Genomic DNA, 24,786 nt, shown 5'->3' with positions numbered 1-24,786 from the left:
ACCTCTGCTCCCTGTTTATTCCTGATGTGACCACTCCTCCCTGCAAACCTCTCCTTTACATAGGCTGGTGGATGCTTGTTCAGCCTTGCAAGAGCTCCCTCTGTGATAGCTCATTCTCCAGTCCCTGTGTGTTGTTTTTGAAGGATCTTTTGCTTTCAAAATAGATTAAGGTACTGCCAAGCTGAACAGACTTACTTCTAGATAAGTCTTTGGAAGAGTATTGACAGGCTGTGAAAAGCTTGCTGCACTGCAAGGAAGACTTTTTTCAGTAAAAAAAAAGAAAAAGCCTTTTCTTGACAAATGATTGTTGCTATTTTTTGTTGATCATTTTAACTATCACCATGCCAATGGGAGCTCAGTGTCAGCAAAATCTGTAGTACCTGTATTGATCCTAAGCTGTAGCCAGTAACGACTCTTGCATCTTAGTGAAAACATCCTGAACTCAAGTTATTTTGCCTTAAGGCCGAATGGTTGGCTGTCGTCAAACCAACAGACAGGTCCACTCTTTGCAAAATTACCTGAGTTTTGACTAGAACACAAGCTATCACCCAGATTGACATCCTTGTGACAAGTAATTTTGCAAAGAGCATTTGAATAAGGCTCAAGTAGGGAGGTTGTGGTTCAGATGTTTCTTTAACGAGATTTTAACTCTTACAAAGGCAACTAAAGCAGCCAGTGGCTGCAGGGTTATTGCAGGCACCTGGGCAGCTCCTGCACCTTGGTGGGCTGCCAGCTGAGCGGGGGCAGCTGCAGCTTTGGCTTCAGCTGCTCCCTGGCAGCCACCTGGACCTTGATGGCTTAGGCATGACTTTATCCAACAGTTTTTGTGGAGTTACATAAAGGGGAAGGTCCTAATGTCTTATTTCTTGTGGAACAGAGCTTGGGGTGGATTTCTTCTAGCCCTCAGAGCAGGCACATTTGTGATAGCTGTAATCAACACAGAGGCACTTGTGTTGTAGGTGAACAAAAACAGCTGCTGGAAAAGAGAAAATACGTTATTTTGCTCCTAGAAACTTGCATATAGCTTTTTAAAGTGTAGTCCTATGAGGACTTCATTTAAGCCTGTATGGGACCCATACCTTCAGTCAAGAGGGTCTAAAGACATCAGTGCTTACCAGGTTTGATTAGGGATGACTTCACTTGAAGCAGTACCTGTCTAAACAGGTGCCCTTCTGTAAGCTTTGTAAGTTTTCTGTTTAATTTTTTAGCACTACAATTCCCTTAAGTCCCCAGAGTAACTCCCCTTTGTTCTGGGCTTGAGGGAAGCTGCACAGGTCATCTGAAGCCCTTGGCTTTGCTGGGCAAAAGATATTTGTTGCCAGATATTAGCTTATGTACTGCAACACAGGGTGCAGTCCTAGATGTTTTCATTTCGCAAGGAAAAATGTGTTATAATCTCCCAGCAGATGAGGCGGTGCAGTATCAGATTGTTTGGGTCACAGCATGCTGGGAGGCTGAGGGGGAGAGGAGGGGAGAGGGCTTGCTCTTCTCAACCTCAAAAGGGACAACCCTCTGCCTTTTTTCCTATTGCAAATGCAAGCTGATAGCAAGCACTTCAAATCAAAGTCACGATTTGGCTGGCTTACCAAAACAACTGTAAAACCGAAAAGAAAATAAGTGTGTGTGGACTGATTGATGTACGATGTGGTTGGTGCTAAAAGGGCCCTGTCTGTGCCATTTGCAGGCATGGCGGAAGCGCTGGTTCGTGCTGCGCAGAGGCCGCATGAGCGGGAACCCAGATGTGCTGGAGTACTACAGGAACAACCACTCCAAAAAACCCATCCGGATCATTGACCTCAACGAGTGCGAAGTGCTGAAGCACTCGGGACCCAACTTCATCAAGAAGGAATTTCAGAACAACTTTGTCTTCATTGTGAGAACCACCTACCGCACCTTCTACCTGGTAGCCAAAACCGAGGAGGAGATGCAGATCTGGGTGCACAACATCAGCCAGATCTGTAACTTTGGACATCTAGAAGATGGTACAGGTAGGATCATGCTCATGCTTGTCTTGGGGGTTGGGAGAATGACCAGTGTCTGGGCTCCTCCACAGCAGCAGCCAGGGTGAGAGGAAGCAGGGACCTTGCTGGCTGCTTGGGCTGAGCGGGTGGTGTGGCACTTTGTTTCCTTTAGCTCCACACAGCACTGGGATGCTGCTAAACCCTGATTTGAAAGTTGTCAGGGATCTTGCTGCTGGGTAGGAATGTTTGCTGGCTGCTTGGTCTCACTTTGATGAAACAATTCCTGTTAGAACAAACAGCATGTCCTTAACAAGACAAGGTACTGTTTATGTGAAAAGCTGACTGAGTGTTATCTTCTGGGGCCATTTTTTTCAGTGCATGTCCCCTATTTATTTAGTTTGGCTTAATGTAAGACACCTGTTCCAGGGAAGTGTCATGCAAAACTCACATTTTCTCAGGCTTTGCTGGATGTGGAATGTGCACAGACTTGGGTGTATATACATCTACATAAATCACTGGCAAAACTGGGCTGTCTTAGTCCATTAATGAGAAGAAAAATAAAAAAAAGGCAGAGGATAGGGAAGTGTTAGAAGCGTGTGTCTAGACTTAAGAGATGGTCCTGCCAGTGAAACATAAGGTCAGCCTGTTTTGCAAGGACCTACACTTGTATATATTCAGTAGGGTGAATTTCTTGGAAAGCTTCCAAGAATTAACCACTCCAAGATGGATGTAGCCAGTAATTAAAGTCGGGACCTGTATCATCATTAACTTACCTTTCAAATGAGACAATCAGGCTCAGATAACAGCAATCTGTCTTTCCCTTGACATTTCCAAGGGGCAGATACAGCAGCAATTTGAGACCTTTGTTGGAAGTGAGTCAGAACAAAGTCCTTCTCTGTGATAAAAGGCAGTGCAAGATCAGAAAAAGGGTGGTGATGGAGGGACCTGATGCCAAGCGCAGTAATGTGTTTGGGGGTATCACAGTATGGCCAGGCAGATTACCCTGCCATGGTTCCTGTGCTGCTGCGCTCAGGCTGCTACTGGTGTCTGCAACCACCACGTAGTCATACTGGTACCTTGTAACTTGAAACAAAAGGCTACAGTGAGATGTTTTATTTTGATCTCTCCTGGTTCCTCGTCTTCTTTAATCTTCCCTTCTGTAGTTTATTTTGAGGGGAAATGGGAGTGGAAAGAGCACTGCAGTGGTCCTGTTACAAATGTGATGTCTGCTTTTTTTCTGCATTTACTTAAGAAACCACCAGGAAAACATGCTGACATATTTTTATGTGCCAGTACAAACTGCCCATGAATGCAACTTGTGAACTAGAACTGGCAGCTTTGGGGGATCGGGGTCAATAACCCTTTGGCACTTGAATGTGATTAGGGATGTTCAGTAACCCTCTTCCTACCCATCTCCCCTTGTTGACACTGAGATGTTGCTCTAGCGTTGCTCCTGGTGCAGTGTTATTTTAGGTATAATTTTACCAATTACTCTGAAATGAAGGTAACTCTTTCCATGCAAAACAGAAACGAGGAAATTTATTTTTTGTTCTCTCAGGTGTGTATACAGACTTCTCCTAGCACTGTGTTGAGGATGTGCATAGGGAGATGTGATCAGTGGCAGAGGAGCCAAGGCAGCAACTGTCCCAGGATAGGTGCATTGATACTGGGAAATATCTGTTCTGTTACACTGGTAACACAGTGTTGCTTGTGAGACTTACACATGGGCAGCATTCAGAGTGTTACACAGTGGTGTTTCTCTCCCAGCAAAGATTGCTGGTGCAGACACTGACGGATGAGAAGTGACAGCTCTTGCTGCAGCAGTTGGGAAAGCTGACATCCCAGCTTTCCACTCCGTTCAAGGCGGATATTGTCCCTCAAGAAGTTCAGCAGTGCAGAGCATTTGCCTTGGTTCCGATAAAGTCTGGCACCTGAACGTAGCGCCCTCATCACAGATGGCGTGAGCTAAGCTTCCAGACATGCACTTACTGTATCTCTAATGGCTAATAGCTCAGAAGATCTTCTATTTATCCCGCAGTTTGTGGCAGTGAGGTCAGCTCTGGGATGTATTCTTGTCAGGCTGCAGGGCATGTTCAGATCCTCTGATTTAAATCTGCACAGTTCCACAGGTTGCACATCACGCTTCAAACAGTTGCTAATTGCTTCAGCTTTTTGGAAGCACCTAAATCCCCCAAGAGCCTGTAGGTTTAAACAAATTACCCTTAAAAATTAACATAAGAAGAGGAAAGCTCTGTTAAATGCCACATGCTTTTTTAACTTAAATGTTACAGTGTTAAAAAAATAATAGTCCCTGAAATGAATCATCAAAGGAAAGACACATCAATTGCAGGAAATTTTAATAAGCTGTTCTGTGTATTAAAATTAATCTCAAAGCCAATATTATATTGTGAAATCACTCACTCTTAATCCTTGCATCTCTGAAAATTTGCTGTGACTTTGAGGCCAAAACCAAATCTGCTGCTTTCTCCACTGAATGCCCAGAAAGTGCAGCCACAGGCTTACGCAGTGACTCAGCTTTAAATACCGTCCCATCGTTCCCAGTTAGTCCCTTCCAGTGGCAAAGAAGCTGTGTGAACAGCCAGGTCCTGGTCATCAGAGGCCTCCGGTCTGACACATCAGCAGCCAGGTGCAGAGCGAAGTGAGCAAACCGTGGCTGGCCCTGCGAGGACAGCTTTTAAGTCAACAAGAGAGGGGATGGCTGAGAGACGGAGGCGACATGCAAGCTCCAGGCAGATGTCAGGAAGCACCTGGCAGGGTGGCTGTCGGGAAGGGATGCCAGCAGCAATCAGCATGCTGCAGCGCTCACTGCCACAAGGAACTGTGCCGCCGCCTGCGCTGAAAATGATGGGGGAGCTGGCACCTTCAGGGGAGTCAGCTGGAGGAGAGAGGAAGAGGCCTCCCTCCCTGTTTTCCGACCATTTCTATGTAAAATCTTGCTTCTACCTCTTCCCAATAGAGCGGTCGTTCCCCAACTGCATGGGACCCGTGGCCACACAGGGAATCAAGAGGACGCCTCAGCCAAGTGGCTGGGCAGGGGCAGGATGAAATGAGGTGGCTGTGGGACATCATGGGCACACTTTAGCCCATATGCAAGCTGAAACCATGATTGTCACAATGCAATATAGCAGCTTTTCATTGGAGAAACTGCTGTGAAAGTTGTTTAGCCTTTTTCATTAGGAAACCTTACTTTAAAGATTGTAGCTGTGCATTGAATATTCCCTTGGCAGGGAGCTCCTCAGCCCAAGAGGGACCTTTTGTCTTGGGTGACGTCTTCACTTCTTCCATAGCCTCTGGGTACTGTTCCACATCCTGGTTGAACACCTTGCTCCTCCTGGGTGCAGCCCTTACCTGAAGGTCCCTGCTGATCTCCCTCTCTTCCCTGTTGCTCTACTCTCTCCCACAGCGCTCAGGGCCACAGTGGAGCCTGATGTCCCTGGGAGGCCCCCTCACTGGTGCCTTCCCTGCACAGTGCATGGATCAGGATGTTGGCAGGGGCACCCTAAGTGGCAGTTACCCTTGGGTTCTTCTTGGCTGCTGGCAGTTGGATTAGAGCATTTCTGTTCCTCCACCTCTCCTCACCTCTGGTGTTCACACCCATCCTTGCCCATTGCTGGGACCTTCTTCCTTTCTGCCTGCACCTCTGATAGTTTCTTTGCCTTCTTAAATGTCTCTCTGTTGTTGTGGGCTTTCTTCTTTTGCCAGTGTGCACAGACTGTGCCATGGCATGGGGGTAGTTCGATTCCCCAGCACTTTGCTGCAGCCACACTGGGGAGCATCTCCCCCAGCCAGGGCAGTGTGCTGGGAGCAAAGGGGAGCTGGGATCACCGCACTGAGGGGTTACCTGGAGTGTCTGTGCTCTCCTTGCAGAGGCACTTTCTCCCGAGCATCTTCATTTCATTTCCCCCTCTGTTCCCATACAAAGTGGGGCAGGCAGCATCCCAGCAGCTTGCTCATGGCAGCACCTGGCCCTTGCACAGGAGTTCAGGGGAGGTGTGACAGTTCCTCCCAGCCCATGCTGGAGGCCAGGTGCTGGGGCTACTCCCTCCCCACTCCCCTCTCAGCGGGAGGAAATCCCTTCTCACTGCACAGCCTCAAGGCTGCTCTTTAATGTCAGGCTCTGGCCCCTGGCCAGGAGGGGTGTGTGGCATTTTTGCCTTCTTAGTATGGCCATGCAGCCTGGTCAGGGGTTGCTGTGAGCAGGACCCCCCTATTCTACTGTGCTCCCGCACTGCTGTTGTACTGTAACAATTTTTGGGGAGTGGGCTGGGGTCTAGCAAGAGGGAGAAGCCTTCTGTTTCTCCAAGCAATGGCCCTGCATTGATGGGGAAAGTCACGGCGGCCACAGTGACTTTCCCCATCAATGCAGGGCAGAGATTTTTTGGGGGGTTAGTACTCGCCAAAGCAGTTACTTTGGCAGCCGAAGCTTCCCTCTGTCTCTCTGGCAAAGGGGGGGGCAGGCACCAAACCTATTCTCTGCCTTCTCACTGTTGAAAGTGGCCATGCATAATTTATTGTACCCAGCTGCTGTCATGGTACAGCTGTAATGCACACTGATTCAGTTACCAGCAGAGCTGGCAGGGACGGGGACAGTCTGCATGTCCCTGAGCCCCTGAAGGTTAGAAAAGGGCAGGTCTGCACTGTCCCTATACCTCCCTCCTGCTAACAACAGTTGCCATGTGGTCTGCAGCTCGCAGCCTTTCCTGATGGGATAATCCATGGCTAAACCCTGTGAGTACCAGATGGAGTTCAGGCCTGTTTGTTCTCTGTGTTAATAATCCAGAATGTCATTAATTTCTTGTCTTATGCACTGTGGCAGTTTGTAGTTGTGTTTTTGTTGTTGTTGTTTTTTTAAAAAAATAATTTGGTCAGATGGTGACATGAACATGCTTTTCTGAGATCCCTATTGAGTTGGCCCAGTACATATTTGATCATCTTCAGCTTCCAAGACAGCTCTCAGGGTCCCTGCTCTGAAAGCAGAGTTACCGTCTGAGCCAGCACAATGAACGAGAGAGAAGTGATTTTTCAGATGGGAAGAAAGCAGCCTTAAAGCTCTGCTTTGCAAATGTGAAACCCTGTAAAAGCCATTCCTTCCAGATGTTCACTGCTGAAATCCTGCTGCTCTAAGTACCTGCTCAAAATGAAACGAATGCTTTGCTTAAGCTTGAATTTAAGTACGTGCTGAAGTGCTTTGCTGACCTGGAGCCCACCACTGCACCAGACCCTCAAAGCTAATGGGAGGAAGCAGTGGTGGGTCAGTACTGGTAGATGGGAAGGAAAGAGGCAGCTCCCTCCCCAGTTATAAAGGGATGAGGTGTGGGGTAGTGCAGGGAGAGAAGATCAGTTCTGCTGACTGAGATCAGAAGCCCACTGCGACTGATGAGGAAGTCTGGATCTCTACGGGATTTTGTTTGTGTTTAGTGACGTTGCTAACCACCCAAGTCTTGGCAGCCCTCACCATCCTTCCTGACCTGCTTGCACATATACCTAGCACCCCCCAGGGCTGAGCAGTGACTACAACAACCCAGCACAGTGCCAAGGCTTGTTGCTGCGTTGAGCTGAGGACTAGGTATGACCTGTCAGAAGATCTCAGGACCTCACCACGCAGTGCAGGATCTGGCCTACAGCATGCGCACAGATGGTCAGGGGCTGGTTCCCAGCATTTCCAGCAAATTCTGGATATCAGCATTCAAGAAATCTGCCTTCTTGCTCCATTTTGAAGGTGTGTTTATGCTTGGTCTGGTTTTACCAGCAGTAGCTGCTTTCTTGTGTTTGTTTTTGCTGTGGGTTTTTTTCTTTTGAAGAAGGGGTTTGCAGTTTTGAATCAGGCTGTGTTTGCACTTTGGCGAGAGAGATGGGTATCCCACTGCTGAGCCTCACAGGTGTCAGGGACAGCTGGGGCACCCAGCGAGCAGCCTGGTCCTTGTACAGCCCCAGTAAGGGAGCTGCCACACAGCAACCTGAAACTTCATTAGAAAAATCATATTCTCTCATTGATGGCATATGCTCCTGGTGCCACTGTTAGAGCTTGCTGCCAGCAGATGCCTTTGGGGAGCTGCTCTGCAAAGACATCCTTCCCACCCCACAGCTGCCCATGGGGATAGGTCTGACTTGGGCTGAGGACTCTATTTTTGAGTTGAAATGCCCCGAAAGCTGAGCCAGAGGCTGTGCTTAGCCTTAAGTGTGGCTAAGCCATTGCTCATCCATCCCTCCTGCCCTGCATCCCCAGCTCTCTAGCAGGGATGGAGCCTGGGAGGGCAACAGAACCAGACTTGCCTCTGCTGCTGGGCACGGGATCAGATGGGCGTGAGTGCCACGCTGGCAGGGAAGGGTGGCCGTGGTGGCTGGAGGTGGACCTGGAGTCAAGCAGGTGGCTAACTCTGTGCAGTCTGGGCCAGCCCTGCTGCCTGCAGCCCAGACCTGCTCCTCACCCCACCACCACCCTTGTCTGCGCTGGGGAGTATTGGGAAGGAGGGAGCAGGGAAGGGGGCACTGAGTACAGGCTCCACTGTGCCTTTTGGCCTCCAGAAAAGTAGTATCCCTTTTCTCAGCAGAGCCAACAAGTCTCCAGCTGGGCGATAACAGCTACACCACAGCTCTCATGGTGCCCAGCCTAGAGAGGCATAAGGAGTTTGCAGATAAATTCAGAGGTGCAACAAATCCAGCTGCTCCATGAGCTGCAAAGCTCTGGTTTGTCCACTGACATCTAGAAAGTGGGGAGAAATCAATCCCTTTCCTTGTTGCCATTAATTTGAAGTGTTAGAGATTAATAATTAATTATTTACGTTAGATCCTAAACAATACTTGATAAAACAGACCGCTCTGCCTCGGTACTTTCCTCAGCAGAGGCTGTCTTCATCACTGTCTGCAGGAGAGATGCTGCAGCCCTGCAGGAGCGGGGGACCCCAAAGCAAGGTGGGTCTGCACCTCCTGCAGCTCCTCGATTTGGCAGCTGGCTTACCCAGCCCAGACAGGGGGATCAGCTGCAAAACCAGCATCCCCTCTCCCCAGAATCAGTGTTTGCCTTGACCCATTGCTGCTCTGGGGTAGAACATCCCTGGTGCAAAGGCAAGCTGGTGGTGGCCAGGAGAGGCAGTGGGCCAGGGTGAGTCAGAGCCATCCCTCAGCCAGGGCCATCCGTTCCAATTGCAGGTTCAGTGGAGAGCCTGTCTCACACGACCTCGTCCCCACAGCCATCACCGGCTGCCTCCACCCATGCCTCCCGCATTGCTGATCCCTCCTTCTCGGTCGACCATGCTGCTGCTGACGCGTCTGCTGCGGAAGAGACCCCCAGCGAGTCAGAGTCGGTCTTCCTCCCTGACTACCTCTTCCTCTCCAACTGCGAGTCGGGCAAGCTCAGCCACAACAGGTAGGTCTGGGATCTGTCAGATGCATCAGGCTGCAGCCACCCTCTGCCTGCCCAGTGATGGCCTAGGAAACTGGAGTAAACTGGTCCTTGAGCCCTGCCACTCAGGGTAGGCTCTCGAGCACAACAGGGACCAGCAGCCTAATCCAATTTACACAGGGTTTTTCATAGCATAGATTAGCAGTCGAGCATGTTGGCCCGGTCTCCTTCCAGGGTGGGTGGCTGGGGACCTCACATACAGCCCCCCTCCAGATGCCCTTTCTGCCTGCTGCTGCCCAAGGTGCTCCACAGAGTGCCTCAGCCCAGCTCAGGGGGACCTTCCACAGCCACAGGGAAGGAACAGATTTTGTGCCGAGCTGTGGGGTGGGTTTGGGGTTTTTTTTGCTGTGTGCTTGCTTGGTTGCAACCAGGAGAAAAGGAAGGCATAGGTCCTGACCTCTGTCTCTCTGCAGGTGTGACAGCTGGTCGAATTCAGACAGATCTCTGGAGCAAACCTCATCGGATGATGTTTTTGTCGACTCCTTGCAGTCCCAGCCCTCCTTGTACCTTGTACAGCCATCCAGCGCTGGCACTGTGCACCAGGATGGGGCCCCACTGGCAAATCCCAGCACTGTGTCCAGGAACATAGACATTAGTGGGCCACCCAGTGACTTTTCCTCCTCTTCTCCACTGTTGGGGACACCGCTGACACCAACCTTTCAGATTGACAAGAGCCAAAACGCACTGCCCTACGGTGTAACCCAGCTGGACGTCCTGTCCAACACCCCCCCACCACGGCCACCCAAGCCAACCCACTTCTCAGACAGGAGAGGGGACGAGGTGGGTGGTGGAGCCCTCCAGAATGGGCACGCAGGGATCTGCCGGGCTCAGGTTGCTCTGGTGCCCAGGAGGATCTCCTTGTCCAGCTTGGACAACGTGAGGAACTGGAAAGGTGAGTGTATTTCCAAGAGCCAACAAAGCAGTACTGGTGTGAGGGATGGAGCTGCCCATGAGTGCAGAGTAGGCTCCCACCTCCCGTTGTGCCTTCCTGTCCTCCCCCCCTGCAAAATCATACACCACCCAAAGCAACCTGAAGTGCTTGTTTCAAATTAGTTAGCAGGCAGGATTCAGACCTGTCCCTCACATTCAGCTCCTGCTCTGTAAAACCCCCTCAGTGTGTACACACGGGCAGCGATCTGGTTGTGATCTCTTCAGGGTGACAACTTGCTAGTTTTCCATGTCCCCTCCCTCTCCACAAAAGAAAGCAGCAGAGAAATCAAAATGAAAAGCCAACCACTGAATCAGACCATGCCAAACTCTCTATTTATGCAGGTCCAAATGTGGGCTTGCACGTGGGAAATGCCTTTGTAGCTGCGCTGCTTCGCCGCATCCAGTCCTTTCTGTAACAGCAGCCTGACTTTGCAGCTTAGAGTAAAGAACGGGAAGCCAGGGAGACACTGGGGATGGGATGTAATCCAGGTTGAACCAGGGACTCTGTGTGTCCTTGAGCAAATCCCACTCTGTCCTTGCAGGGTAGCCTGAAAACCCACTGCGGAGCCAGGCTGTGCTGCAAAGCAAGCTCTGCTCTGAGCTGAGCTGATTTTTCCACTTGTTCTTGAAACATCGTCATCACAAACAGAAATAACAGTCAAAAACCAGTACATGCAGTATGGGAAAGTTTTATTTTGTGGAGCCACAGAACAGAGGGAGGCAGCTGGAATACCTGGCTGGAAATCATCAAGTATTTTGCAGTGATGTGTCATTTTTGATGGAGACAACGTAGGTTTCTAAGGACAAGTGACCTTTAGACTCTTGTAGTTTGAATGACCAACTGGTGTTTGGGGCTGTTAGATCTTGTTCTTAAAGCTCAGAAGTGAAAGCAAGGAGACCTCTGTCCAGCCTGTTTATCAGTGTACAAACAATTCTTGGAAGGTTTGTGGAGAAACACCCATCAATGGAATTGGTATTCTTAGTTATCAGTTCCATTTGGTTGCTCCCTGAAAGGTGCTGCTCTTGCTTCTGCACATGTGCCGCTCTAATGCTGCCAGCCCACTTGAGACAGTTAATGTTCTTCCAAACCAATTTATGCCAAAATGTTTTTAAGAGGATTAAGTGGCCAAATGTCATGTTCTGCTACCGTGCTGCAAGGTTATCTCTGCCTGACAGGGGGCAGCAATGAATTAATTAGTGCTGCTATTTTTTCTTACCCTAAGTGCAGCTGAAACTATTTGAAAGGTTAAACTCTGTATTAAAATGTGTTTAACAAGACCAGAAAAGGAAACACAGAGAAAGCACCTGTCCTTCACCAGCTCCCAGAGTGAGCCCACTCGAGTTACTTACTTTATTATTTGCCCATGGCAACATGTAAAAGCTGAACAGATTTAATTAACCCAGTGCAAAGGCAGCGTACGCTGGTGGCGGCGCCACGAAGGGGAACAAGCTGTACATGTGTAAGGCACCTATATCCTGGCACCTGCCACAGCATTGTGCCTGAATGTCTCTTTACCAAAGTAAAAAATAAACATAGCTGCCCCAGGATAGTGGCTGCACCTATCTGAATGTGTATCCACACTAATAGTATCACTTTGTTCTTGTTTAGCACTTTTCCTTTTATGCTGATACCACTGCAAAGACCCTCAGTTGCAGCACAGTATTGACATCTCCACCGTGAGAGCAGGGGCTGGATTAACATGGTTGCAGGGTTTTAGGGTATTCCCACAGAAAAGCCATTTTCTGCACAGAAAATAATTTTCCAGAAAAGGAGGGTAGCTGTAAACATCATCCCAACTGAATGCTGGATTTCAGGTTTTTTGCCTTTTTCTTCAAAAGTAAAATTGACCTACACCAAGACAAAGGTCAGGCTGCACAAGGGGACGCTGTGACCGGTGACCTTTTCTCTGGCTGTTTGTTCTCCATCAGCTTCAGCCACTTGCACCACAGCAGCATTTCTGGGTGACAGAAGAATATTTCTCCTGCCGTTAAGTTCCCCCATGCACCCTCTCGACAATAACATATACTTCCCTGGCACCTTACATACAGGGCTCCTAATAACTTTCCAAGCAATAATGAATTAAGATTTCCTACAGTCCATTTTCATGTAATTTCCCCAGTTTGACAGATGGGAAAACAGAGTGGGATTAGAGCAGGAGCTGGGTTTAAATTTTTGCTTGGTTGCTTGCTCTCCACACCACACCAGTCTTTCTCAGCAACTGCTTGTGCTACAGGAAGCGTAAGTTACAGCTGGATTGTACATGAACGTGTTTCTTGGTTTCATCAAACTTAAAATAGATGCAATAGCTCTTGAAATGCTGCTGAGTTGGTTCTGGTCTAAAGTGTCATTGGATTTCCTCATTTAGGATAAATACTAGGAGCTACGGAATCTTTATAAAGCTCTAGTTATTTTAGAGCCATATGCTTTACTCCAGAATGATCTCCGTAAGGTTGCACTGCCTTATCACATTTTTAATCACTTTTTTTATCTTGCAGCAGACATGGAAGGCAGTTCCTTAAGAAGTCGGGATAAGAGGCTTAGCTTGAATTTGGTAAGTACTCTGCTTGCATAAATTTTAAAGACTGGCACATTATGAACTTCAGAAAGTGAATCATTTCACATCCTGATATTCAGTCTTTTCTGTATTCAGCAGAAGAATTAAAAAAATGGACACAGTTGGCATTGGGCAACTTCTGCACTGCTGCTTCACAGCCACCAGAAGCCTTTGAGGGAAGGAGAGGCCACAACACTGAGCACCCTGGTTTTAGAACAGACTAATCCAGGTCTGTTGTGAAAAAGGGTGCTGGTAGCCTCAAGAATTAAACTGTTAACCAAGAGCACCTGAGAAAACTGCTTATCTCTTGAAAGAAAGGGTCTAAAGGAGCCTATCACTTCATGATCCTGAGGGATATCTTCTCTTTAGGATGTAGGAAAGTCCTCTGCTCTCAAAGTTCCTGTGATTCAGGGCTCTGTCACACCAAAGCCTCCTGATTCAGCCTTTGGCAGACGTGGCTGTATGTAGCACCATCACACAGCCGGTCTTCTGCCTGGCACTGGGTATTGTCCTCTGTGTAGGAGCTCCTTTGCTGCTTGTAAGTAAGCTCTGCTGGTGGGCAACTTAGATTTTTCTCCCCTTTGAACGCTTGTAAGGTTTAAGGTTTGTAATCAAGCTCTCTCACCACACAGCCAGCACTAACTTCACAAAATGAATGTCTAGTGTTTATTCCCAGCTATCAGGAGTAACTTGTAGGTCTGCGTGTCTGCTTTCTCAGCTTCCACATTTGCAAAAATCTAGTTCATCAGATGTTCTCCTTTCGTATGCCTTTTTGTATGAAGGAGCCTCCTTCATTTTATAGGTTAGAATTACTGCTGGGAGAGGCAAGTGCAGCCTCACTGAAGTTGGAGGATTTAACCTACTTAAGTCATCAATAAGTTTGGTTCTAGTTTCCGGCAATGACTTGCAAAGCTCAGAAGTGGACATCTCCAAAGCTGGAGTGTGCATCTGAACTCATGTGTTTGTCTCGTGTCTTTCCAGCTTCTGCCTCTCTGAAAGGTCACGTCGGGACTCTCCTGGCCTGGGGCTCAGCTCAGATCTGTTGCCAGCTCACAGCACCTCCTGGCTTGCAGGGGGTTAGCTATTCATTTATCAACCCATTTCTCTGTTTTTTTCCCCTCCTTTGCTTCTGAAGCCCTGTCGGTTCTCCCCGCTCTACTCGACCGCTTCAGACAGCACGGAGGACAGCTATGTGCCCATGCGCCCCAGCACCTCTCCCTCCGCGCCTGGCTCCGACTGTTCACCCGACGGCTACATCCCCATGAGCCCCGGCTCAGCCACGTTTACCTTCCCTGTCGTCAGCACTGAAAAACTCACCAGCCCATTACCTGAGCTTCCCTCGGACCTGGAGCCCCCTCCAGTGAACCGAGACCTCAAGCCTCGTAGGAAATGTAAGCCCAGACCTTAGGTGCAATTGGCAGCCAGGGGGTTCTGATAGTGGGGACGTGGGTGACCTCCTTTGACAGTGTCCTCGGCACATTTTAAAGTGCTTCGTGTTCTAGAAGAGGGATTGAATGGCTGTGTAAGTGGCTTATAGTACTGTAACATATGAGGCGTCCGCAGGGTCATTTGTGAGCCGAGGAGGAGCATGCATATGCCCACTTGCACAGGCTGGGTGGCTGCGTTAGCACGGTGCCTGGCTTCAGATCCCCTCTGACTGCAAATGACCAAATGGATGTATCCTTGGAGAGACAGCAGACTAAATCCTGCAGCTCTGAAGTACGTGTACTGCTGTCTCACCAGCTCCCTGACCTTCCAGGAACAGGACATCCAAACATTCAAATACTCAAACTTGATGTGTGGGCTGTTGGTTAAACCTCTGTTGGGTAGGCGCAGCTGTCTTGGTTTAATTAGGAATTTCCTGCAGATGCTTTTACTGATGGTAATTTTCCACTCCTGCTTTTCATGGCATCTCCAAAATCCGGGTTGCACTTCCAGAGGGATATACTGGGGACAAAATTCAGCTTTGCAGTGGAGAAATTGCCTAAACCTAGCCTACATTAAAGCTCTTTGGGCTGCAGAGCCACAAGGCTGCTCAGAAAATGGTTCAAGAAATGCTACTAGAAAGTGGGGACAGAAATTTAGACCATTGCCAGGAAGCAAAGCAAGTTCAGGTCATTTCTTAGAAGGTTTTGAGAATGGAGTGGGAAATGTACATCAGCTGGTGAGAGGAATGATCTTCATGTCCACGTGTAGGAGCTTTTTGTTTAGAGGAGATCCCAAACCCTGTTTTGACCTGTAAGGCTGAACTGGCCTCTCCTCTCGAAAGCAGCGTATGCAGAGCAGATTTAAGGCAAGCACGTGGATCTCGTGGAGCATTTGCTCTCCTTATGTCGATTGTATTTATTCTGTTATTTTAGGGTAAATGGGGAACTTTGCTTTCCAGTGCTGACTGAAATGGTCATTTGTTACTGATTTCTGTCTTGGTTATATCAGTTATGTTCTGTGAAATACTCTGTTAGTTTCTTGCTGTTAATATAGAACTGCATTTCTCTAAACAGTCTGTACTTTTGATTAGCTCTGCTATTGGAAATGTAGTTTCTTTTGTATCTACTTGCAGCGCGGCCACCCCCTCTGGACTTGAGGAACCTCTCCACAATCCGGGAGCATGCTGCCGTGACCAGGATGTGGACTGTGCCTTAGTAAGTCAACAAGAAACCTGCCATTCCAATCTTCTAAGCATTAACATTGTGGAATGGAGTTAAAAATAACTTATCACATCCCACAAGAAACAGTTTCCTGGCAAAGTCCACAAACAAAAATTCCCCAGGGCTCCTTCCAGCATCCCTCAGGCTCTGGCTGTCTCTGAAAAGCCAGGCTCCCTTTCACAACAGGCAGCTCCAGTGTGTTCAGCATCACGCAGTGATGCTCAGTCTGTTTTGAAGATTCCTTTTGAAAAGGTGGGAGCTGGTCTGCACTCTGGTGTGGCTGCTGAGATGGTTAAAAGCTTCGCATGCCTTATTTATTTTTTCCAAGGTGATAGAGCCATTTTTGTTCCCGAAAATTAACATAGCAAAAGAGAACCAGGTAAGATAAAGACCTGCCTGACTTGTAGCCTCAGTGTAGACTTCTGCATACTGCAATTCTGCCACACTGCAATTCAGACTTGATCTGTTGGCGTGACCTTTTGTCACTGGAAATTAGTTGTGGGGTAAACACAAGTGCTTTTCGTCCCAAAGCCCAGGTAGTATGAACAGATGATACTGTGGGGCTCCAAGGGCAGCAAAGGACTTATCTTCAGGGAGCTCCTGAGCAGGGGAGGACTGCAGCCTGCTGGCTGGGGGGATCTTGGCACTGCGGGGAAGAGCTGACAGGAGAGCCAGCTGTGCTGAAGTGTCTGTGCAAACGCCGAGAATTCCCACCAACCTCCTCTGCATGCCCCAAACACTCCGGAAAATGGGGTTTTTTTGCTAGGATTAGTGCCAGACAGGGCGCTTGCACTCCCCTACCTCAGGTAGTCATTTGGAGGGCAAAAGGGACACGAGCCAGGCATTTTCCCAGTTGCAGACCCCTCCCTCAGCCATGCAGTGCAAAGCCGGTTAAGCCCTTTGGCACTGCCTGCCGCATGCTGCCTGTTAGGGAAACCCAGTAGCCTGCCTTCCAAGCATCCCTGCCAGAGTGCTGTGGTTAATTAGTGCTGACACAGTGCAGAGTCCTGAAGGATAACGAGCTCGGAGGGAGTTTGCACGTTTTACATTAACAAAACTAAAAAAGAAGTATGGCCGGAACTAATAAAGCAAAAGGAATTATACTGTTCATGCTGCACAAAGTGGCCATCTAATTTCCTAATAACTAACCCCATTGTGCTAGCCCGCAATAATTTACTCACGATATACCTCTGACAGTTATGTTAGTGGAAGACATTTCCTTGTACAAGGGCTGAGTCACAGCCAGCCCCATAGCTCAGGCAGCATGTGTTTACGCTGCGTTCAAAGCCAGACAAGTTCCTCTGCGTGCACCTCCAGTGGCTGATTAACTCACATCGATCTCCAAAATGTAGATACCCACGCAACTCAGTAGCTGCCCCTTTGGCACATATTACCCAAGTGAATGATATCCATCTCTGTGCCCCTTGTTGGAGAATTCCTCCAATGTTTTATGCTTTCTGTCAAACCAGAGATGGCAAACTTTCATAAATCCCAGTTAAAAAAAAAAAACCAACACACAAAAGCCAACAGAACCACTCATAAGCAATATAGCATACTTTTTCTAGAACTAAGGAGTGGGTTTGGACATCCTCTCCATAAAGTCTGCAGCGTTAGTGTGAGTTTATTCACCATATGGACTGTGTCAGGCTTTGGCTTCATTTCAGAGCATCTGTAAGATGCTTCCTTAACCTCTCCTGTGTTTTTCTTCATAGCAATCGAATGAGCTTTATCTCACCAGAAAGAGACGGTATTAATTCAGCAAGAATATTTGCCAATTCAGTTTCCGGAGAAGAGGAAGAAAGTTACATTCATATGGTAATCTTCATTTTCACACAGCCATCCTTTGCTTTATTCTGCTCTGTCACATTGATGGAGAATGCAGAAGTTTGTTTTCTAAGAAAAAATGTTGAGGAGGTTTGTCCTTTGCCTTCTGGTTTTTTTTTAAAAATGATGAAACGTTTTTAAACCAAAGACACTGGGGCCAATTTACGGAGAGATAAGGGAAGCCCTTCTTCTGCTCTGCAGAACTCAGCTGTTCACCCACGAATGTTGCTGAGCAGTTCCAAGAGATCACAGGGATCAGCCATATTTACATGAGAACTCATTAAGGCAAAGGAAAATTAAATCTTTTCACCTTTTAAAAGTGTGCCCCTGCAAAATCTCCTAGGAAATGACAGAAAGCCGTTAGTGCACTTCCTAAAGAAACACACCAAATATTGTGCAGAAACAGAACTCCCATTAAAGTCTCTTATTGCTTCTGCTTTGGCTGGTGGCACTAACCCCACTTCCCATCCCATGAAAGAAGAACATCTGGCTTTGTGGCTTCCTTTTCTTCATTCACTCTTTAGCCATATCTTGCAAGAGACCAGAATCTCAGTTTCCTTTGAATTTTAGGTGGAAATGGATCTCAAATCCCTTAATCTGAGCCAATGTCTGCAGATTTGGCTCCATAGCCAGCGCCCAGTGGCAACGGCTATAGAAATATATTGCAAAACTGACGACAATTCCCATGAACCATAGTCTCAAATTTTAACCCACACCTCTACTAGATCAAAATCTGCTCAGCAGGGCAGTTCCAGCTGCAGCTACTCCCCATTTGATTCTTCTAGTCAAATAAAACCTCCCATACATTTGTGGTTATCCGTGATTTTTCTGAAATTAATTTTCAGTTGCTAGATTTGAACAGAATTATCACCATTTCTTCAAACGCGTAGTATGCTGATGGTTAAGAGGGCACCCCTGTGAATCTGAGCCTTCCGAGGGCTTGGGTTGAGAAGCTGGGCGTAAGTCCTCCTTGATAACATGGAATGAAAATCAGTCTGGTTTGCTTGTTTTGCTATAATTACCAGGAGAAAAAGACGCTCCCCGTTTCTTTATGCCATCCTGCAATTATTCGGTGCTATCCTGTGGTCAGTCAACAGATGTACCCTTGGCATAAAAAATGACATGGGTGCTGACCCTCCTCCCTTGTGTTCTGCCAGCCGAGTCTCCAACCTGCAGTTGTGGTCCTGCTTCCTTTTAGCATCATGTTTTAAGAGCATTAAAAGTTTCTTTTCTTTCCCGACAGGAACACAGACAGGCAACATCTCCATACAGTGGTGCTTTTCCATGGACAAGGAAATCTAACCTTGATTACTTAGCATTGGATTTTAATTCTGCTTCCCCATCCCCTGTACAGAAGGTATGAGTCATCTGAAAACCCCCACAGCCTCCTATCTTTCTGTCCGTTGGGAGGAAAACAGGACCGAGGGTCACACTCTGCTAGGTGCCCGAAGCATCGTAGTGAAGCCAGTCGTGTTGCCAGCTGACTGCATTTGTGGCAGGCCCAAGATTAATATAATAAAAGCACTATTAGGGTGATGGCCAAGTGTCCTTAGCGTGACTCATAGGGATGCCATTAACGCGAGCTCGGCAGAGGGCACGAGACTGCGCTGGGATGTGCAGCCACGAGGGCTCGTGGGCAAGTTTGTTGGTGCTTACAGGGTCTCTGCCTGCTCTTCCATTTTCATCAAGTCTCCACAAAACCTTTCCTGCTAGTTTTTCCCCAATTCTCTTTGCAATAACAAGTTTACAGCCCATGATAAATTCACGGGGTAAAACTGTACCATCTCTTGTAACACAGCAAAATGTGCATCTTTATTCTCACATCACCAAAAGCATTTCAATTTCCTTAGCAATGCTCAGAAAATAGATTCCTTGCTCCAAAGAGTTTATGACCTGCCTAGGTGGTGGGTAGGTACCACTGCAAAGCGACAAACTGTTGGTGGTTTGGGCCATTTTGTCTCCTGTGTGTAGTTTCCCGCATCAGCTAGTACTCCTGCATGCAAAAGACTCAAGACTCCTAAGCTTTCTTATTTAAACCCTCCTTGTAGTTAAAATGCAGTTAGGTCATCCCTGCAGCAGGATCACTCAGATGAGAAGAGAATGATTATCTGGAAATAGCCAGAACAGCACGTTTTCCCCACTCACTGTGCTGGACTGAGTGACAGGGTGACAGATGGATAATTATAGCTAAAGCAGGCTGTAAAGCAATGCTTTTGTCAGCTGATGTCACTGTGAGCTTCAAGGTGAAGCAATCAAGGAACAAGGGAAAGGGAAAACAGAAAGTCAAGCCAAGTTTCACTAGCATCCCTTTTCAACCCTAAAATTAATACATCGTTTTTTTCCTTTCTCTCATGCAGAAACCTTTTCTCTCAGAGGAGCAGAGAGTGGACTATGTCCAGGTGGATGAACAGAAGACTCAAGCTTTACAGAACACTAAGCAGGAATGGACAGATGAGAGACAATCAAAAGTCTAAAGGAAGAAGCTTTGGGATCTGGAGGATATATATATTTTTTTTTTTGCACTGGAACCACAATGTTAATGAAGCAGCTATCACAGTAGAGTTCAAAGGCAGAGAGTTGTAAGTGGCTTACAGTCCGTAGAGGAATGGCCTTTTTAATGGAAACCTTTGATTTCAGCTGGAAATAGTATGTTGAATGAGTGAGTGGTTCACTGATGATTAAAGTAATGCATTACCCTTTTTACTGCCCTTACCAGTAAGCTACATGGTACCATTTTTTGGCATGATTCTGCGACGAGTCATACATTTAACGTTAACAAATCCACTACAAGTTGCATTAATCTAGTTAGTCCTGCCTTCTCCTGTGTTGCATAATTCCTAGTTGCTAAAGCTATTTTTTTATATTCCTACAAATACTGCGGGTGCTCAGAGTGCTTTTATGGCAGCGAGCATCTGACAGGTATTGGTGACTAATCAACTAAGGGCTAAAATACTGAAACAATAAAAAGAACTTTTTAAATACTTAGTGCTTAAGCGAAGAGGATTTTGGAAAATATTTTTCCCCTTTTAAAAGTCTGACTCTGACCTGATGCTGTCAGAAAACTCCAAACAGCACTACGTACTGAGGGGACTGGAATGCCTGGTCTTTGACCCTCTGGGCGACGGTCATTGTATTAAGCTTCTTCCCTCCGTTGTGGCTCATACTTGTCGCCTTTCTGTCTGATGTTTTCTCCCCTGTCTTGAGGAGCGTCGTCGCACAGCGCAGCACAGCACAGCTGCTCCTCTAGCAGGAGGCTGCAGGCACACAGCTCTTGGCTGGCCAAAAAATAGAAAGGGAAGCTGTGAGCCTGTTTCGGCAAGTCTTGGGAGAACTGGCGAAGGATCAAGAATGCTTTCATCTGAACTGCAGAAGAAATGCCATTGGAACTGCTGGTAGCAGTCGTCAAACTGATTGTTTCACTAGACCCACCCCCCCAAAAAAAAAGAGAATTAGGAAGTGCAGTGTGCTCTGAGAGAGGCGAGCAGGCCTGCCAAAATAAAACAACAATGAGCTTATGCGGCATGAGGACCTCTGTGTTCAGGAAGCTTATCTACCTTCGGACTTGTTGCAGGCACTATCTCAGGATCGCATATGTGTATAGTTTATAACATATTTAACTTGAAAAGCTTGGCCGCAATCTTTATTTTAAGGTGGCACACAGCCACTTGAATGGTGGAAGTATGCAGTACCGCTGAGCGACCCACACTGGATTTGATCCTGGCAGGCTTCGCTCGCGTAGGTAAGTCCTGCTGGCTGTGAGAGGTCCGATCCTCTCGGCGAGGATGGGCGGAAAGCTTTCCTCTTTGACGGTGCCAAGTCACCGGCCTCCCTTCGCGTGCCTGTTGCTACCACACTGTATTACTGTAATCTGACATCCCAAAAATGCTGATTTACCAAACAGAGGTCGTAGAAATGTCACTGCAGAACCCACTGGCATTTCCAGGCTCCTACTTGCTGTCCTCTGTGCACCCACTCTGCTTCAGCCATTTGGGCACTCCGGGAGGCTGAGAGACACGGCCGAGCCACACGTCCTGCTGGAGAGGCGGCGTAGCTGACGGAAACACCATTTTCCTCCTACCTCAAGACAGCTGAAGTGCTTGCAAGCCTCACTGCTGCTTTAGCACACATACAAAGCTGGGGATCCGTGGTGACCAGGCTCTAATTAGCTTACCCTGCAAGACCGACGAGGTTCACCGGCGCCTTTATTGACTCTGGGGCAAACTGGGCACCCAGGCTTGCGGGCGTCAAGTGTCCTGGACCAGAGCTGCTTGGAAAACCGGGGTTTGTACTGCAGATAGCTGACCTGCTGTCTCCTCCTACGCTCTCCCTGCCCACCAAAGCTCTAAACCGAAAGTTGGTGTTGGTAAAAGTTTTGCAAAGAATTCAGACTTTTCCATAGAAATCCTGTCTGTCTGGTGTGAAATTTAGTTTTGTTAAAACCTACTTGTTTTGTCCTAAAACTGCTGTAGGAGAGGCCTGAGCAGCCATGCCCTGGGTGTGGTGCTGCTAAAGGGGAAGTGGGTTTGGGGAGAGGCGGTGGAGATCAGCGCCACCACGGAGGTGTTTGAGATGTTCGAGAGACGTAAGCAAGGAAGGGCCACAGTTAGAGTCGTGTGCCTTTCTGCTCAAAAGAGCTGCCTTTCTTTCAGGGTGTACAAATAACACTTGTCACGGAAAGCTTTTGGTGTGTGCTGCAGTGCTAAAAGAGCAGCTAAGGCGCGTGTCACAGCAGGGGACAGGGAACATCCCCACGGGCAGGTGAAACTGCTGTGCTGCTGCAGATCCCAAATCGCAGGGTGACGGCACAGCGGCCTCCGAGGCGGCCTGCGATAGCGGACAGATCAGCTCGTGTTTGACCAGAGCAGTTCTTTTCATGCTGTCAGAAAATCTTCTGAAGTAGAAAAACACCAAGTTATTGGAGACAACTGAGTCACTTGTTATTCTAGTTTATTGTAAAAATATTTAAACTTTGAGAAACCTGGTTAAGGGAGCATTCAGAAGGTTAGAAAAGAAAGAGCTCTTTTGGTATTTTTTCCCCCCCTAAAAGGACATAAACATATAGATTGGCAGGGACTGTCCTTAGATCAGAACGGCCCCCTTTCAACTTCCATGTGTCCCCTGCTTGCCCCCACCGCTCTCTTACGTTGATCATATGCTGGTCATTGGTTTCTAACTTCCACTTTTTAACTAAAAGCTAAGTTTGGGGGTTTATTCAGATTTTTCATTTAAGGTCTGGCTTTGCTTGCGGCTCCAGGCTCTGTGATACGCATTCTTGCGTAAGCACCACACGTAAACCAGGAACAATTAAAACAAAATTAAAAAAACAGTTTTAAAGGCAGAGAGGTCCTCCCCCAAGGCTTTTATTTTTTTGTTTTAGTCAAATTCAACAATACTCGGAAGAGGGTAAGGAGGAGGGGGATCGGGGGAGGATGGCAAAGGCCGGACCTGCTGTGGCCACCCCATCATTAGGGATGCTGGCGGTCAGGGAGCTGCTGCAGCCCCTGCTGTAGCACCCTACGGGTGCTACATAGCAGAAAGGAGTCCCTGGTTGAAGTCTGTTCTTAACTACTCATCCCTTGGCCAAAGAGGAAAGAAAACCCATGAAAGCACCTGAAAATTGAGTCAGCTTTTGACAGCATCACGTCTGACAGCGTAGCCCAGGCAAGAGCCCATGGCTGGCACTGGCTCTGGGGTCAGCCAGGAACACTGCTGGTAGTGTCTTCCTTTTGCTGGGGGTCGGTTCTGGTGTTATTGGTGTGTATTTCTTTAAAAAGTATCATGAGAGCTGATGCAGAGAGAGGCTGTGCACCTAAATGAGAGTGGGACAGCCAGTGGTTCCTTAGGAAACTCCCATCTCCTGGGAGGACGGGCATTGCCTGGCTCAGCACTTGCTGTGCCTTCTCCAGCACCACCAGTGTTCCTGGTTTAAAAGGGAGAGGAGCGCTCAAGGAGCAGCATGGTTCTCGCTTGATGGGAAAGGTCACGCTGTGGGGTTGCCAGCTGAAGCTGGGTTGCAGGACGATGTAGGACACAAACAAGCGAAATGGTTTCAGACCTGTGGTTGGTGTTGGGGTGATCAGCTGGGATCCCCCTGCGGCTGGCACGGCCGGTGAGCGGGCCAGCGTGCCGGCACCCAGGCACGGGAGGGAGGAGACCAGCGATGAGATGGAGCTCTTGTACTGAAATCTGTGGCCACTGTATAACAAAATAGCCTGCGACAAACACCTGCTTGAAATACTTCCTAAAGAATCGTAATGAAATCAATTCGATCAGTTCCTTCCTGGAGCGATTTCAGTGCTGAACTGGGATTTACACACATTCCCAACGTCTTTATTCCGCTCGGGTTTAACAGGGCCTTATTCTGCAGTCTTGCCATGATCACGCGTTTAAGCAAGGCGTAGCAGGATGCAAAGTTTGTTTGCTTTTAGGTCTAAGCTGTTTTTTCCGTTTATAATGCCTTTATTACAGGAGGCAGCATTAAATTCTTTACTGGCAGATAGGAACACTTTACCTGAGAAAAGTCAACAGCCATTTAGCTGGAGCCAGGTGCTTTCGGCCAGCTCACTTTTGCCGGCAGTAGCGCCTGCTCTCTTCCATGTCGCTAATTACATCGTAAGTGTAGATTTTGGAGTTGCATTCACTTGAAGTGATTCAGTGGTTTAGTAATTCAAAGACCATCAGATGCTGTGATGAGAATGAAGCACAGGGCAATGCCTTTTCTTTGTTCCCGTTCCGCAAAACTTGCTCAGGTCTTAAAAAAAAAAATAAATAAAAAAGCCACCAAAATAGCAGACTTTTGCCATGTCAAAGCCAGAATATTTTTTGTTCAAATAAAAATAAACTTTTGTCTTGTGCAAATGAAGCATTATACGTTTTTTGTATTTGTAAATCTGTGGGGAAGCATTAAACAATCATCTCTGTTACGAAGGAGTAAGTCATTGATAGAGGGAAGGGGCTCACCTTCCTGATGTTTCATTGTAATGTTTGTTGTATATATTTGCACATTAAACTGTATATCTTTTTTCTAATAAATTAATATAAAATATAACTGTGATTTTTCATTATTTTGATAAGCAAAGGTGCCTATGGGGAAAACTTCCACATTTTTCATTTAACGCTTTTTCCATTCTCAAGATACTTTTAATTTTTAATTGTAATTAATTTAATTTTAAAATTAGACTGTGACTTGGTCATATAAATTATTTAGAGGAAAATTCAGACAAATTAGCAAACAGATTTCTTACACAGGTATATCAGGAAGATTATTTGCAGGTGACTTGAGAAACAAATAACCAAATTACAACCTGGGCTCATGTCAGGATCCTCCATGGACCTGGGTAAGTTGCAGTGCCCCTGACCCTGACCCTGACCCTGCCCCAGCCCCTGCCCCATCCCCTGCCCCAGCCCCTGGCCCTGACCCTGACCCTGACCCTGACCCTGACCCA

General features: G+C 47.6%; 1 protein-coding gene across 6 annotated transcripts in view; it reads left to right on the top strand.

Moving 5' to 3' along the window:
- GAB3 (GRB2 associated binding protein 3) overlaps positions 1-24,389 on the top strand; it is a 68,947-nt gene extending 44,558 nt beyond the window's left edge. For 2 of the 6 annotated variants that reach the window (XM_055817936.1, XM_055817931.1), the window contains exons 2-11: positions 1,685-1,988; positions 8,823-8,894; positions 9,132-9,348; positions 9,798-10,276; positions 12,811-12,866; positions 14,005-14,260; positions 15,430-15,511; positions 17,230-17,332; positions 18,585-18,698; positions 19,699-24,389. In XM_055817936.1, coding sequence (XP_055673911.1) covers positions 1,685-1,988; positions 8,823-8,894; positions 9,132-9,348; positions 9,798-10,276; positions 12,811-12,866; positions 14,005-14,260; positions 15,430-15,511; positions 17,230-17,332; positions 18,585-18,698; positions 19,699-19,815 — 1,800 coding nt within the window. In that variant the 3' untranslated portion in view covers positions 19,816-24,389. The remainder of the gene's footprint in view (positions 1-1,684; positions 1,989-8,822; positions 8,895-9,131; positions 9,349-9,797; positions 10,277-12,810; positions 12,867-14,004; positions 14,261-15,429; positions 15,512-17,229; positions 17,333-18,584; positions 18,699-19,698) is intronic. The other 4 variants (XM_055817934.1, XM_055817933.1, XM_055817937.1 and 1 more) reach the window with 4 other exon arrangements.
- The last annotated feature ends 397 nt before the right edge of the window (positions 24,390-24,786 follow it).

Source organism: Falco peregrinus, chromosome 13 (genome assembly GCF_023634155.1).
Source record: "Falco peregrinus isolate bFalPer1 chromosome 13, bFalPer1.pri, whole genome shotgun sequence".
Taxonomy (NCBI): Eukaryota; Metazoa; Chordata; class Aves; order Falconiformes; family Falconidae; genus Falco; species Falco peregrinus.
The sequence above is the reverse complement of the archived record's forward strand: the minus strand, read 5'-3'. Positions and strand labels throughout refer to the sequence as shown.